Source organism: Callospermophilus lateralis, chromosome 8 (assembly GCF_048772815.1).
Source record: "Callospermophilus lateralis isolate mCalLat2 chromosome 8, mCalLat2.hap1, whole genome shotgun sequence".
Lineage (NCBI taxonomy): Eukaryota > Metazoa > Chordata > Mammalia > Rodentia > Sciuridae > Callospermophilus > Callospermophilus lateralis.
Genome location: NC_135312.1, coordinates 90974205 through 90991307, shown reverse-complemented (window position 1 = coordinate 90991307; position 17103 = coordinate 90974205). Strand labels below are relative to the sequence as shown.

General features: G+C 36.4%; 1 protein-coding gene across 2 annotated transcripts in view; it reads left to right on the top strand.

The window, feature by feature from the left end:
• The window catches only part of Nfkb1 (nuclear factor kappa B subunit 1), a 116690-nt gene that overhangs the window by 27319 nt on the left and 72268 nt on the right, over positions 1-17103 (top strand). The window contains exons 4-5 of one of the 2 annotated variants that reach the window (XM_076863941.2): positions 3444-3481; positions 7451-7549. In XM_076863941.2, the coding sequence (XP_076720056.2) occupies positions 3444-3481; positions 7451-7549 (137 nt within the window). Of the gene's footprint in view, positions 1-3440; positions 3482-7450; positions 7550-17103 lie in introns of both variants that reach the window. The other variant, XM_076863940.2, reaches the window with a different exon arrangement.

Genomic DNA, 17103 nt, shown 5'->3' with positions numbered 1-17103 from the left:
AAATTGTTTCACCTCACTTATCTATTATATTAGCAACCACAGTTGCTCTGTCTGCTAGGAAATTCAGAGGATTTTCTTTTCTCAATATAAGGATTTCCCTTTTCTCCCAATTTTACTATCTCAGTCCTTTTTTTAATACCTCTGTTTTGTCCCACACTCATGCAAAGCGGTCTGTACTCTTCAGCTCTGTTCTAAAAACATATATATATGACAGTCTGTTGTATGCCTGCCAGCCAAAGGAAACATCATAAAGATCAACTCAGTAAAAAAAAAAAAAAAAATCTTTTAAAAAATCTTTTTTAGCTTTGCATTCTGGCCAATTGGACAAAATTTACAATAATAATCTTCCCTCAGAACATGACTATGTTCGTTATCTGAATTCACAAATTGTTTAATCTCGTATGTAATAACACATTCAACCTCATCTAGCCTCTTTTTTACTGATTTGTGCATAAGCATGGTTTGAGGGCTCTATTTTGTTTCACCCCTCACATCTGTGGGACTGAACAGATGTTCAGAATCAGTGTGGGTGAATTACAGAGATTGTGTACCAGAAAGTTTGGTAATCACTGGCGTGGAAAGCAAGTGTTTTGTTTACTGTGGATTTGCTTGTCTCATGGGGAGACATAATCCTGTTTTTATCATTGTCACTTAAAATTACTGTGGTGACTCTGGTACTCGCCATTAATGCTTTAGATCAGAATGTTTCTCTGCATTTGTATCTTTAGTATTTCTGGAGTTTATGGGAGGGAACAGAGTCAATCTGCCATACTTGCCCTTCACTAGCAGAAGTTATATTGGTAGAGGCCCTTCTGTCTTTACCCCACAATATACTTTTCAGGCTACAGTATCTGTGGTCTTGTGAAGTGCTATCCAATTTGAGTTCTAGGTCAGCTTTCTGTGAACAAATAAATGGCTTAGTAGCATCTGTGTTTCCTGTCAACTTTTTTATTCTGGGGTTCAAAGTATTTTTCTTAGCATTAATGTTTTATTGAAAATGTAAGAACTTGATTCTTCCCTCAGGAAATATACACATTTCTATTTAATACCTTGTAAACACCGAACAGTTATCTTGAGGAAGATCTTTCTTTTTTAAGTGTTTTTTTTTTCTTTAGGTTGATAGACATAGAAGTAAGATTATCAAAATACCATCTCAGTGAATATTCTGTGTCAGAGCTTCATGTTGTAGAAATTATTTTGCTGTAGTATTGGAAAAGCTCTCAAAATTATCTCTGAAATCTTATTTCCTGGTTGGTATTACCATCATCTTTTCTGGATGTTTCCTCCTTTATTCCAGTCACATAGTTCTGTTTTTATAGTCCAAGATACATAAGATGTTTCATTCAAATTTTAAAGAAGTTAGGGAGGCTCTCTAGACTAATATTAACTTGAATTTTAATATGGATTTTTTTCAGTCTTCTGGATTTCTGGAAATCTAAAATCATTGGTAAATCTGCTACTTGTTGAAAACTATGGGATATGGGACAACTGTTAGTTTTGTAACACTCTACTATAACTTAAATTTCTATGCACAGTGGGATGCCACTTTCATGGCACAGAAACATGTCCAAAAGAAAGTTGGCCTTAAAACAAATATGTGCATATCGAATCTAATTTTCTAGTTGATTTAACTTTAAATGTGTTCTCTGAAAGAGAAAAATGGAGCCATTTCACATGGAATTTCACATATTTAAAGAAGATTAAGTCCTTTAGAAAAACTAACACCAAAACTGAAAGTATTTTTAGGAGAGTTAACAAGAAGGGAGAGACTTGAAGTTTAATGTAAATGTGCTTCCAGCTCTATATATTTCCCATAGCATCTTATCCAAATATTGCTTTTTTAGAGAGCTCTCTTCTTAAGGTGTTCTTTTAACATTTTACAGGAAATATTTCCATATCTGTTACATTGTCCTACAGGCTGTATATTAGTGGTGTGAAAATATTTTTATTTCTAATCAGTGTTATTTCCTTCGCAAAAATTAAATTCGTGCCATTTTTTTTTTAATTTTAAGATTTTTTCTAAAAGTAGTTTAAAATGTTAAGGGATGAATTTCATACAAACAAAAAGAAAGTAACCTGATACATACCATATTGGCCAGTGATACCCAATTTTTCCTTTCTTATCTGTATTTCACTTCAAATTCAGTCATTTTTCAGCTGACTTATAAATTTCTTGAATACTAACAAAATAATTATATCCTTTTCTCTACAGTTCTTTAGTTTTATCCTGATTCAACAAAATGCTGAAAAGACAAAAAATTCTGTTAATTTTTATTTTATTTTAAATTTCAACCAGATTTATCTCTTTTTCACAAATTGATTTATTCAAAATAAGTCTTTAAGCTTCTAGCAGTAGAAACAGTGAAGCTTCAAATGGACACAGAAGTATTCTTCTAGAATGTTTTTAATACCAAACATCTTTATTTATATTCAAACAAATATGAAATTCCATACATCATAATTTATTCCAACAGTATGGGTTATGGTACTTTTGACATAAAAACCAAGTTATGGTGTTTAGTGACTTTCTCACTTTGTGCAAATTTATGTTTATGCTCTCAGAGGTCCTGATTATCATCTGAATTTCAGGAATTTTCAGGTCAGATAGTTGGGCTATGGATTAAGCCTGTAGCTTTTGTTGTGTTTTTATAGTTATTAATTGGTATGCACCTAACTTCAATGAAATTATTTTCAGTATTTTCTAAATGCTCGTGGTGTTTATTTAGAAAGAGTTTATATGATAGCACAACATTAAGAAATTCCATATAAACGTCCAGAGCTACAGATTAATAAGAAAAATTCACAATGTCTTATAGACAAAATTAAATTATTAGGGGGAAAGGAAGAACAAACTAGTTAGATAATGAAGGCCAGATTCAGATAAGGGAAAAGTACAGAAACGTAGTGTAAGGAGAAACAGCTGGCCTGGAATCATCTTTTGCATCTTTCACATTGTGTAGATTGCTAGCTCCATCCTTAATTTCACATTGAGCCCATAAGGACTAAAAGTCAGCGTCCAATGATGTGAAGGAAAAATAACATGTCTTAACACCCAGAAAGCGATTGCTGCATGTAATTGATGTTCATGTTTTTTAAAAAATGCTGTGCTGGGAGACAAGATGGCAGAGTTTATTGGCTTCCCATGCCTGCCCATCTGGGCACCCTTAGTTGAGTTGGACAGTGTGCCATAGCCAATCAGCAAACATTCATTTATTGTGGCTCTCTAGAACTGTAAAACTACTATTAAAATAAGGGTAATATTGGAAATTTAATAGTTCAAACGAGGAAGAGAAATTATGTCCTTGGAATTTAATTACAAAAGTGATTTGAAACCTCAATTTACAAACATAATTTCAGTTTTTGACTTGCTTTACATTTTATACCACATTTGAGAAGCCTCACAGTTTCTTTTGGTTTCTGTTTGTTGTTTTTGTTTTTAGCAGATGGCCCATACCTTCAAATATTAGAGCAACCTAAACAGGTAAGAAGATGAAAGGGATGGGACTTTTTCTGAAATGTTAGAGCCCTACATCTAATATTAAGCATTACATAATAGTAAACAATGGTAAATAAATTTTATGAAGGAAGTAGTTTATCTGGAAGATCAAACCTGCCAAATTATGTAACACTTTGTTCATCCACTTTACATTGCTCTTAGTCATTCTTTAAACGGTCTGGAACCTCAGTGCATAGTTCTGTGGAACTCCAGTTAATTATAGATCCTTATGTAGTCTGCGATCTCTGGCAGCTTAGTTTATCAGCACTCCCAGGAAAGGCATAGGTTATTTCCAATCATTTTCACTGATAAAGAAATACATGCAGTTCACAGCCTTTGAGTTAAATTTATCAATCATGTCCATTCATGAATAGTATTTCTTAACCTTCCTCCGTGCTTTCATAGTTTCGACTTTCTCTTATCTGTGGAACATGTAACTTAAGGCCTTAAAGTATCAGGCAGAGGTAAAGTATTAGAATGGATTGTTGAATTCCTTTCCCTCTGGTGTTAGCTTTAGACTCAGTCTCTTTGCAGCAAAGAGAGGAACATTTTATCTTATTGGGCTCTTCCTCTGAACATTAGATTTTATAGAGGATAGCTTGAAAATGGAAATGGCCTCAAAACCATGTCTCAGCTGTGTGCATGAATATTTATTGGAAACTGCATGGCTCCAGTGCTGTGAAATAGAAGGAAAGAGAATCTTTTATATTTGCCCATAGGACATTTCAATTATTAGGGGATAAAAGTAACAGTATAGTCTCCCACAGAATGACAGTCACTAAATCTCTGAACGGATGTGCTTATCATATCTGTGTGAAACTAAGCATACATATACCTGTCCTCCTGAAGTTATATTACCCAATATCTTTCCTAAGTGTTCTTTGAGGTAACCCAGGTGAATGAGTGTAGCACTTTTATATTGAGTAACATTTAATAAATGTAAGAACTTAAATGTCAAGAGCTATATAAAGCAACCACTGCATTTGTGGTTTCCAGAATCATGGCATTATATATGTAATAGATTTGGTCAGAATTTAAAGAATATGAATATCTTAATGAAAACCAGACTATCCTTAAAAGGTTGAAATTAGATGAAAGGTTTTGTTGTGGGGACAGGAATTCCATGAGAAACTTTGGGGCATTGTTCTAGTTGTTTACAAGTCGCACATCCTGACTCCACAGTTTACCAAAAGCATTTTCTTGTGCTTTACCTCCATTTCCAATTCTTGTACCAGTGATTTCTCGCATGAATTCACCTGTTCTCTTAAACAACCATTCAGAGGAATTTTATCCCCTGAAATTTTACACAGGAATCCAGCATCCCAAAAAATTCTGTTTGTAAAATTTAGTAATCCATGAAACTGTTAAGCCAACTAAAATTTTTCTGCCCACCAAAGTATTTTTTAAATACCTATTTTTATAAGGATAGCACTATAATAAATTTTTAACATATAATTCCTTCTTGGGGCGCAATGATCACAAAGAAAAATTTGACATTTATGATTTGTTTGAAGAGTTAATGTCAATCCAGAATTCAAAACAATTCATTATGTGTGACTAGATAAAAACTCATGTGAGTAAAGCGATGTGTTTGTTTATCAAAGTGGTATTGTTTTGATATCTGACTACAGTGAAAGTAAGCAGGTTGTGTTTAAGTCAGGCTTTGTGACTGGATGAGTGTAGCCCTGCCTTTGAGGTCAGTGACTCATTTTGAGCAAGTGGAGTTACTGAGATGAATGGCTGTGGATTGGCAAATCTTTAATCTCAGAAATTCAGAATCAGAAATATATCTAGACAATACATTTGAAAACATCTATCTTCCTGAAATAAAAATCATAAATTTCCATCCTCAAGTTACAAATTGCCTTTCATTGATTTTTCGATGCTCTTTTGCAACTAAGAATATCTTTTAAGTGTCTTTAAAATTATAAAGCCTTGACTATTTACTTATAGTCAATTTGATACCTCTGTCAAAAGAAAAAAATGTATACGTATATATTTTTTCAACTGCCCCAAGGGAACTTTACGATTAAAGATAATAAATTATTTTATTATTATTATTTTTTAAAGTTAGAAAATGTTCTTTTTCTTTGGGGCCCTTGTGGTACAGGTTTTCCCCTGCTCTGATGGTGATGAGTCATAGCATAGACTACTAATCTTCAGAATACCCAGTTCTGTTGTGCTTTTATTTGGTGTTAATTATCTAATACAGCTTTAAAAGTGAAGTTGTGTTTGAATTGATTAGCAACCAAGTAAATATCTATCTTCATGGTTAGCCGGTTCTGGAGACTAACTGTAGTACATGCTCTTATTTTCTCATGCTTTTATAAATCTTATTACTATTGCTTCCAAAAGATGTAGAGCTGAATTTGTAGTTCATTTTTTAATTTGAATTTTGTGAGAAGTGAAACAGATGAATTGCCCCTAAAAACTCACCTTGAAGGCTCTACCAGTGTTCAGGTTTGGGGTCTCCTATGGAGCCATATGCAGGAGTTGCTTTCGGTCTTACTTTGATGAGTTGAGTATCCCATGTAGACCTTGAGGACTTTCCCAGACTAGGGAATTTATTTGGGGCCTTTCTCATCTAGAGGACCAATTTTCTTTGGAAATCAGGAAGTCCTCAGAGAATTTAGAGACAGTTGCAGATGCAGTTGCAGAGATTTAAGTAAGTGCAAGGCACCTGGACCACTTAAAGATTGTAAGACCCTAGTAGGCATAATGAACTGTATAGTACAGTCTAGGGAGACAAAGATTTTACTTTGGTCCATGAGCTCAAAGTCATTAAAACCTTCATGTTGGCTGCAGATCTGTAATGTGTGAGTACGTAAGGCAGAAACCCTCACCAGCAAATAATGAGCATGGGAGTTCCTGATGACTAACGATCAACACTGAGTATGAGGCACCTGCCCCACAATAAAAGTAAATGAAAGATGAAAATGTTTCTTAAATTATGGCAGCAAATTGTTCTTTTCATTGAAAGGTGAAATTGAGAAAAAAAAAACCCATACAGTTGTTTTATTATATATTCATAAACAACTAACACTACTATCAATTGAATTATTTATTTTAAAGCTAAGTGTTTCAGAAAATACAATGAAGTATTCCTTAATATTTGCATACTTTTCTTTTTCTCTGTATATGAACATGTGTAAATATAGTTAAGTTACTTTTATAAATTACAAACTATTAGAACTGGAGACCTTAAAGATGGTCTAGTACAGTCTTCTCAGATGTACAGATGGAAAAAAACATGGCACTTAGGTATTTATCAGTCCCCAATAATTCACATAGAAAAGGCTTCCAGCTGACACTTTATTGATTAACCACATCTGTAAAATTTCTTGATCAGATAATATAAGGAACCATCTGGTTTTGGATTCATTCAAGTCAGCTAGTATTCAAGCTTGAGCTCAATTACATGAATAATCATAAAATCAAAGATCTGATCTTCTGAATGGGAGAGAGAAGCCCACCAGATGCAGAGTGTAGCATAAAGTGTGTTCTACAATACTGATGCAATCAATATTTGTGTCATCCTCACTCCAAACAAAATGTAGTCAGAGCAGATAAAAGAATTCCTTTAAGTAACAATCAAAGAAGCATAACTTACTAAATATGGCAAAGTTCAGAGCTTAGCAGCAGCAATTTGAAATGAATGTCTGATTCAGACAAGCCATAGCACATCACATCTAAAATCTTGAACTCCAGTAGTTCACTGTCCACATCTGTGCAGCAGGGGAGGAGAACCCAGGTGCCACGGCTCAGTGCACAGGCACCAGTTAATATGGTAGTCATGATAATTTGGGGAAAGTAATTTTCATTTCCCATGTTCTCATTGTTTCATATTTTTTAAATCTGGAACACATGAAGATTAGAAATTTGTGAGTAACTTTGTTTCTCTCATTTTTAGTAAGTATTTCTCAGAACTTATTGGCTGTGTATTCACCTTTGCAGAGAGGATTTCGTTTCCGTTATGTTTGTGAAGGTCCATCCCATGGCGGACTTCCTGGTGCATCTAGTGAGAAGAACAAGAAGTCCTACCCTCAGGTCAAAGTAAGTTTATAGTATCCTACTATGTGGATTCTCAAAGATTCAATTTTCTAGGAGCAAAACCCAAGAATTGCTTTAAATGAGTACAATTTGCCTTTGCCCCTAAGCAGATGTGTTCACATGAGTATTATAATTTTTAAAGAGCAGTTTGTCTCATAGCAATAAAAGTGACAGGTTTTCAAACTTTGCCAACATTTCCATTAAATAACAAAATCTTTTTAGCCTCAGGTAAGACATTTTTATTAACACTTGATCATCTTAAAAGGTTCCTATATTGTTTACTTTCTGAAACCTTAATAAGATTTTGAAACAAATGCTTGATTTGGGCTCTGTACAGATTTACGGGAAATAAACAGATAATGAGTATATGGATTGTATAGGATGTCATTTAAGATCACGAGTTCAGATCCAGACAGTGTGACAAGCTGTGTAGGATTTGAATAGGTTTATTCAACCCTTCTAAACCTCACTATCCTAATGTATAAAAATACAGAAATATTCATAAGATCTTCTAGGGATTGAATGAGGAATTATATGTAAGTACTCTTTTGAAAACTTGAAAGTCCCCCACACCCTATATGTGCAGTACAGTCATGTGTGTTGGCCCTTCTTGGAATGCTTGGCTTCGTGATATGTTGGTGGGGTGCTTGGGTGCTCCTTTGCCATCTTTATGCTCTTCTGTTGTTGGCTGAATTAATGGAGAATGTTTTTCTCTAAATTAGGTTGAGTTTGATTTTCATAATATGGTGCCATGTTTCATAAATTGAGGATAGTTTTGTCAGTCAACAATTGGAGTTCAGTCATTTATAAAAGCTTTTATATATTCAGTAATTCAAAACCTAGACAAAAAGTTACCAACACTCTCCCCACTAGGAGTGTGCATCCTTTCAATTTTTTTGTTGGTCTGTTTTTGTTAGTAGATGTTCAACAGAGCTGTCCCTCAGCAAAATTGCAATGTCAGGGAATTTATCTTTGGTTTTACCAGCCTTGAATTCTGTGTTGTTTTTTTTTTTCCTTTCCTTATATCTATCTCACTTCTAGGCCCAGGCCTTTCTAATTTCTTATCATTGTTCTATAACAAAAGAAAAAGCATTGTGATGCTACTCTTTACCTTTCAAGTGAAACTCACCCATAGTCATGTCTTCCTTTTGAGACTTTTAGCTCTAGTTATGGAATAAAAGGTGTTTTCCCTGTTAAAGGTAATTAGACAGGAAAATGCAATGTCTTGAGTGCACAGAAAGAGGCTGCTGTTGCATTACTTCAGATTCTCCAGAGAGACAGGACCAACAGGCGAAGATAAATCAATGGATGGATGGATAGATAGGAAGGGAGGGAGGGAGGAAGGTATAATCCCCCATGGCAAAATATAGACTCAGAGGTGCTGGCGGCATGGCTCATTCTAAGTCCAGAAGCCTCAGAACCAGAGAAGATGGTGGTGTAACAGTCCAAGATAGTAGGCTTGAGAAACAAGGGGTAGGGGGAAGGTTGCTGGTATAAGTTCTGGAGTCCAAAGGCTGAGAATCCTGGAGTTCTGATGTCCAACAGCAGAAGAGGAGTATCCTACCTTCTGAGGGGTGGGTAGAGAATTTTCTCTCTGCCTTTTTCTCCTCGGTGCCTGCCAACATTAAGGGCAGATCTTCCCCTCAGTTCAATGATTCACATGGCAAGCTCTTGTGGAAACACCCTGACAGATACACCCAGAAATAATTCTATCCTAGCTCTCTAGACATCTCTTAGTCCATTCAAGTTAACACCAAAAATGAACCATTACAACAGTCATGGCTTCAACCCTTTACCACCTGGGTGAAAATCAGGAGCATAGGGGGCTGGAGCTGCAGCTCAGTGGTGGAACACTTGCCTAGCATGTGTTAGGTACTGGGTTCGATCCGCAGCACCACACAAAAATAAATAATTTTTTTTTTTTTAAATCAGGAACACCAATAAAAAAGGGAATTAGAATCTATGCAGCACCAACAATTTGCCAGGTGTGTGACACCCAATATCACTTTTAATATTCATAACAACCCTAGTGGATAAAAATGTGCAATGCCTGTGAGGAAACTGAAGCTCGAAGAGAGGAAGTCACTGGCTTTTCTCACAGGACCAGAGGTTCTTCATCCCACAGAGGACTGTTTCGCACGGAGCCTCTTATTTAGAATGTGCACACTTGAGGTGGTGGAGACAGGAAGACAAGGGGCCAGGACATGGGAGGACAGTGATGAAATAAGGCATGGAGAATGGGAATCGGAGAAAAGACGGGAGAGAGAGGCCGGGGTAGGGGAAGTATGTGCAGTACCAGAAAGTCAGATCCAGCACTCTTTAACACACGTGTCTGTCCCGTTTGTCACACACGTGTGTGTTTATGTGTATGTACAGCTGAAGGGTAATTGAAGTCAGCCCTGATACTGATGATAACTACTTAAGAATTATAATAATTAATGTTATGAGAAAAGCTATACAGTCCTATACAGTTTTATGAGCTTTTTACTTCTCTGGCTCCAGTATTTTGTGGCTAAGTAACATTCTTGGTACTAACAAATACGTGGCATTAACTTTGTTGTAAGTTTATTGACTAATAAAAAAGTTTATATCTCCATCTATGCCCAGTCTTCATGTATCCTTCTCATGTGGTGCTTCCACCCACTCAGAAACTTTCCTGCCTCCCAGTCACAAAATAGTTCAGAACGGAAACAACTTCATGGGCATTAGACTTTCTTGTTGAACCACATCTGCATCAAGGAGTTGAATACTTGATGAAAAGTGTAGATATATGAGCAACTAATAATAAAGCAAGTCAAGTATAAATGTGGAAGACTGGTCATTATCTCTTTAGCCAGAGTACATTATTTCACCCAGCCATTTATTTTTATTCATTAATTCCACCCATATTTATTAAGCACTTAATGAAGTTGAAAGAAAAGGAGGAACTTAGAGCTCACAGAACCTGGCCATTACAAGTTGTCCTTAGGCCTCTCATTGTTCGCTGAGAATTTAAAGTGCTTTTTCAATTAAATTTATTTACCTGTTTATTTTAGAATCTCTTCATTAGAAGGATGGGAAAGAGGGAAAGAGAGATAATTGTGAGGTCTTTTTTTCCCAGAGGTTTTCTTGCAGTGTCCCTTCTAATAGTTTTCCTTGTAAAGAATAGCTATGGGTCGGGCTGGGGTTGTGGCTCGGCGGTAGAGCGCTCACCTAGCACGGGCGAGGCCCTGGGTTTGATCCCCAACACCACATAAAAATAAATAAGTAAAGATATTGTGTCCAACTACAACTAAAAAATAAATATTAACAAAAAAGAGTGGCTATGGGTGACCTTTCAGTTGACAAAGAGATTGTAAATCCCATTTTCCTACAAAATGTGGGCATTCGAAAAGCTGCTCTCAGTCTTTCTTTATCAGGAGGGCCTTTTCAGTTGTGTGTTTCTTTTCTGCAGTACTTTACTAAGCATCTGCTCCGTGTGAGGCCGCAAGGCAAGTAGTGACAGGTTCACCTAGATAAGAGTTTCTCAAATTCTGCACTATTGACATTTTGGGCCAGAAATTCTTTGCTGTGAGGAACTGTCTAGTGCCTTACAGAATATAAGCATCATCTCTGTTTCTACCCACTAGCATCTCAACAGTTGTGACAGCCAGAGATGTCTGCAGACATTTGCAAACGTCCCCTGTGATGCAAAAAACAGCCCTGTTTGAGAACCACTGGTCTAGATGCAATGTCAAATCAGTCTTAACCATACTCCTTTGGGTACCTTTTTACTTGGAAGCTGTATCACATAGAATATTGTCCATATACATGTTATTTTACAAACACATGCTCTCTTCCCAATTATTAGCAGACATTAATTTTCAAGGTGATCATCATGATGTCTGAATAAGGAAGAAATACATAAATCTTAAATGTTCTGTATCCTGTGGTGACTGTGTACCTAAAAGTTAATGAAAAAGTTCTGTTGACTGTCTGTTATAAACTTACAGAGGAGAAAGGGGAAGTGGAGGCAGGGGTTCCATCCACCTGCATGAACAACAGGAACATCTATGGATAGTGCTTTCAGGTCAGGGAAGGTCTTATGAGCCTCAGAAGGAAGGCATTTACATTTATTGGAGAGAAATTGGGGAGCCATATTTAGTAAGTGCACTTGTTCAGGTTTGAAGGTAAAAATGTCATGGGCCCTGCCTTTCCCTCACCTGCAGTCTCTCTCCCCCTCCAGCCTCCCTCCTTGCCTCTGTGAAGCACCACCACCTTCCTTGGAGAGGTACCCAGGAAAGCTGGTGGTTCTTGTGTGTTCAATCCTGTGGAGGCTTCAGCAAGGGTCAGGGGCCAACATGAAAGTTCTGGAACTGACTGGCTTGGGAGCTGCACAAACTAAACTGCACTTTATAGAACATGTAACTATATAACCCATGTGGGTGACTCACTGATGTCTAGATTTGATGCCTCAAGTTATACCATTTTAGAACCAACTCTAGGGCCTTACCCAGGTCCTTCATTTTCTACTGGAATTGTGCCCCATTCATAAAACTCTGTTGCAGATAAGCAGGATGCAAGCTAGGCTCAGACACCCTCTTGCCATGTTAACATTGTTTCTAGAACTTGGGCTACTGTACTATGTGGTGGTATGTATGTTTCTTTCACGTAGCTGAGAGAAAGAATCCCATTTAGCTTTCTAATGTTGCATGCAAGTATTTCATATTCTTTTTACAAAATATTTTAAATTATAAAATATTTCAAGCAAGGGCTGGGGTTGTGGCTCAGTGGCAGAGTGCTCGCCTAGCATGTGTGAGGCTCTGGGTTCGATCCTCAGTACCACATAATAAATAAATAGATAAAATAAAGGTATTGTGTCCAACTACAACTAAAAACAAATAAATATTAAAAAATATTTCAAGCAAAAAGGAAATTTAAAAACTAATAACAGATACCTTATGCCACATTGTAGACTTAATAGATATGAACATTTACCTGTATTTATTGCTTCTCTAACAAAACATAATTGCATTTAAGGCCCCACCCGTCTATTACTTGTCCTCCTTCCTTTTCCATAGGTTAACTGCTACTATGAACTTCCGAGTTATTTTTTTTAATATTTTTACTACCTAAGCATACATTGATAAATATTGGCATTTTGAAGAAAATTAATTTTTGCTAGCATCAACTCAAAATCTTGATTATATATGAAGGCTTCTTTTCGGGCCAAATGAGTGTTAAAACTGGATCCCACTGAAGATTAAACAGTGCTTGCTTTGCTCCTACTGATTCCTCTTTATTATCTGGATTAAAAACAATTTCCTTCACTGTGTGGAGTTTATGCTAACTCTTAAAGCAAAAAATGATAACCAGGAAAAAAAATCTAGCCAAAGTAAATATGCAGACTAACTCTTATATTTTGCCCTATTTTAAGAAGTTTTCCTGTTGTTAAACATGTAATATTCTATTATACTGTCCTATAAAGCTCCGCTTTAATGTTTACTCAGGTCTTATTTCATCATGGAACTCCTCATGGGGGAGGCTGGCAGAAGAGCAGGAGAACCTCCTCTAGGCCAAGCTTGTCCCTGCCTGTCTTTGACTCAGCAAGGAGTGCCAGGGGAAGCTCATCGCCCTCTATTTCCCGAAAGTTGTGCATAAAAAATTTTAAATCAAACTGCCTTCCTTTTTACAGAGGTGGAATGAGGCCAAGTAGAGTAGCCCCGTGGGGCTTCAGAAACTAATCTCACTCCCATTCTCGGCCTCTGTGACATCCTCCTGCATGCCTCACTGTGCAAAACACACATCAACAGCAGCGATTTTGTTTCCAAGATGCAAATAGCTAACACTTGGAATTCTTATTTTCTCTTTTGTTATAAATATCAAATAACAAGGGACTTGAAACAACTGATACCAGTGTACTTATATTTTATCAAATATTTTCTAAAAGCTGCTTCTTACATGTTTCTTTTCCTGAGTGTTTTATATTGAACGAAAGACATATGTTGAGTGTTTAGTTCAACAGCAGCTTTTTTATGCCCCTTCCACTCCCCACCCCACCTCCATATCCCCCCCGATTAAAAAGAAAATCTATTCTCAGTACCTCTTACTTAAAAATCCTAAATGTCAAGTTTCTGTCAAGGTCAAATGAAGACTGACTGATCTGCTTTGGCATTTAAGGATATCACATATCTTTGCATAACCTCCCTTTCCTTTGTATAGACTTGTCTGGTTCAAGAAGTTTTCCATTCTGAGGATCTGGTTGAAAAACTAATTTTGAATAATTCAGTCTGACTCAGTTCCTTAAAACACCAGGAGAGAAGATCACCAATACTCAACTGGGCATGCATAAGGAACATAGATCATACATTTATTAGAATTTCCATTGAGACCCTTAAGTTGTTCATTGTGTGCATATGTTAATAAGAGAAAACAATCCTACCCCTTATGTACATTATATATAACATGTACTCTGTAACTCACACAGAAAAGATGCCTAATGAAGAGAAGGGCTTTGTAACTTGAAGTCCACAGACCCTTTTAGTGGTTTCTGAGGGCCTTTGGACTCCTGCATTTATATGCAGAGTTTCATGTCTATGTGTATGCATTTTTTTTTCTGGGGGAAATGCATGTAACTTTTTAAAATCAGATTTTCAAAGACAAACATGGTTAAGAATTAATGCCATAGGGTACATGTCACTTTGGCTTTTTGATAGCAGCAAATTAAAAAAAAAATGATCTCTATAATGTTTCTTACTTTTTTTTTTCTTTTTACTTTTAAATTTTTAATATCTGCATGTTTGCATTTTCTGTCCATTTTAAGTGAGTTGAAATGCTTTAGGTTGCTCAACACAAAAGTCAGTAAAGTTTCCCTTCAGTGTGCCAGTTGATAAAAAAAAGATATTGATAAAAAAAGAAGTAAGACCAATGTCAATAGGTGGAAAAGGTAAATAGGCTTTACTACCCTCCCCCAACACATACTGACTAAGCATGAAGGTAACTATGATTAGGAGTTAAAGCCAAAAGAGAGAAGACAGTTATTTCACAGATATTCATTGAACACTGTGTATCAGGCAAGCAGACAGAACCTCCCATATATGACTACATCCTAGACTTCTACATAATATTTCTTTTAACTAGTTCAGGAGTTTTGCATTTGGCTCCTAGAACAAAATATTAGCTTGTCAAATGTTTTTGAACATAGCCCTCTAAATCAAAATCACCATTATAAACTGGAGAAAGCTGCTCATTAAGAGAAACTTTTAGTACAGATCATAACTATGAAAAAAAAAATTTTTTTTTTTTTTTAAGAGAGAGTGAGAGAGAATTTTTAATATTTATTTTTTAGTTCTCGGCGGACACAACATCTTTGTTTGTATGTGGTGCTGAGGATCGAACCCGGGCCGCACGCATGCCGGGCGAGCGCGCTACCACTTGAGCCACATCCCCAGCCCCATAACTATGAAAATTAACCCTCAGAAATTATTAGGAGATCCACAGGCTTCTTGAATTTGTAAATTGTCTGAATTTTAAATTTGTGATTTTTCAGTACTGGCTTGGTGACCTTCTGTTGGCTGTTTGCATTTTTCTTGCCTCTGTTTCCCTGAATATGATTGTTCCTGGGATCATTGTTTAATCTGAAGCAACTTTCGGATGGCTTCTACTAAACCCAGTGGTCTTCATTTGAAGATTACATAGTGTCTCGCTGTTCTATTCAGCAATCCTGTTTTTATTAAGTTGCATACAGGTAGTTCTTTTCAATAAGGTAAGGTGGCTACACAGAAGCACTAAGGTCCTCAAATGTCTGCTGCTGTGTCCCCCACAGACAACTAGTTTTTCAGCCTATCTGCGGGTCTAGAGGTGATGCTGAAGCTTTCCTGTGGTCTCCATCCTTTCTCCCACCCTGGTAGAATCCTCCTCTGGTGGATTCCAGAACAGTCCTTCAGCCTACCTTCTTCACTTCTTTGAAGTCTCCTGGAGGTGAGCTGGAAGATGCATGCAGACTTGCACAGATATAGTGCCTTTCACCTTTAGGTCCCCATCCAACAGAATGATTATTTACAACATCCCATTTAATCTCCAGGGCAATTCACTGAGAGAGCTTCTGTGATCCTCCTTTTATCAATGAGGAAATGGAAGCCTGGAGCAAGTGAGGAAGCCCCCCGCCCCAAGCCCCAGCCTCCAGCCTTTGGGGGATGGAACCTGAGGTTTTCATTCAGGCACTATGAGATGAGAGCCCATCCACATTCTTAAGTACCATAGAACACTATTAATTATCATAATATTAAGGATTTGTCTCTTGCAGGGTGTCCTTTAAATTTGTGGTTCTCAATCATGGTGTGTATCAGAATCATCCAAAAATATGTCTACAGAGATACCTAGGACATACTCTACATGTGCTGAACCATACTAGAGTCCTGTGATTCTGTGATAACTTCTAAGGACTAGGGTTATTATATAATGATGACATATAGCAACAGATGATTAAAGAGACTAATCATGACATAACCATGAAATAGAATGGTGTTTTTAAAACATAGTAATTATAAGCACTCTAAATATGACATTGAAAACTGCTTATAATCTAACACTAAGGAAAAAAGCAGGATTCCAAATTGGTTATATTAGTCTTTTTTAAAAAGAGCTTTTTTTTTTTTTTTTTTTTTTTAAGAGCTTTTTTCCTTTAAAAAAAAAAAATTACATGGGTACACCTTTAGCTAATTTACCCAGGAATTAAACTAGTTGAGTGACATGGGACTCTGCCTTGAGTGTCAGGACCTTATACTGAAGGGAGAAAAATATGAAGCACACTCAATAGCTATGCTTACCAGCTGTTTCAGTTGAAGGTGAGAGATGATGGAGATGTAGAGCTATATACACTGATTTCGTCACAAGATCCACAGGAGAAGGTGCAATCTGGTCTGTGTACAGCACTTTTAGGATTAAAGCATTCGCTTTGACATCAGTTGGTTGAGGGTCAGGCATACTATTGATTCTTGGTTTTGCCATTTTATTAGCAGTGTTACTAAACTTGGCCAAATCTTAGCTTCCTTATCTGCAAAATTGACAAAAACAATACCTCCTTCATGGGATATATGTGTAAATTGAATAGTCAGTGCATGGTATATAGTAAGCACTTAAAAATAATGGCTGTTTCTGTTTTTATGTGCCCAAATACACTAATGTGAATATTGAAAGACAGTTTTATTGATTGATTTATGGATTCATGGAACTATCTGAAAGTTTTACCACATCACTAATTTCTTACTTTCAGAAGTAGCACATGATATCTTAGGAAAATCTCACAGGTAGCAGGAGGCCAGAAAGGAATTTATAAATTCTTATTATATTTTCAACTGTGTTCTCTTATGCACTATACATATGCTAATTTCAACAAGTATTACATTATTGTCCTAGGGCTGCCATAACAAATTACACAACCTGGGTCTTTTTTTTTTTTTTTACCAGAGCATCATAATTATACATAAAATTTGTGTTCATTTTGATGAAACAATAGGTGCAAGAAATTTGATTTCCATTCTCATCCCCCCTTTTCCATCCCACCTCCCCCTCCTACTCCCTCTCTTCTGTTCTGTTGA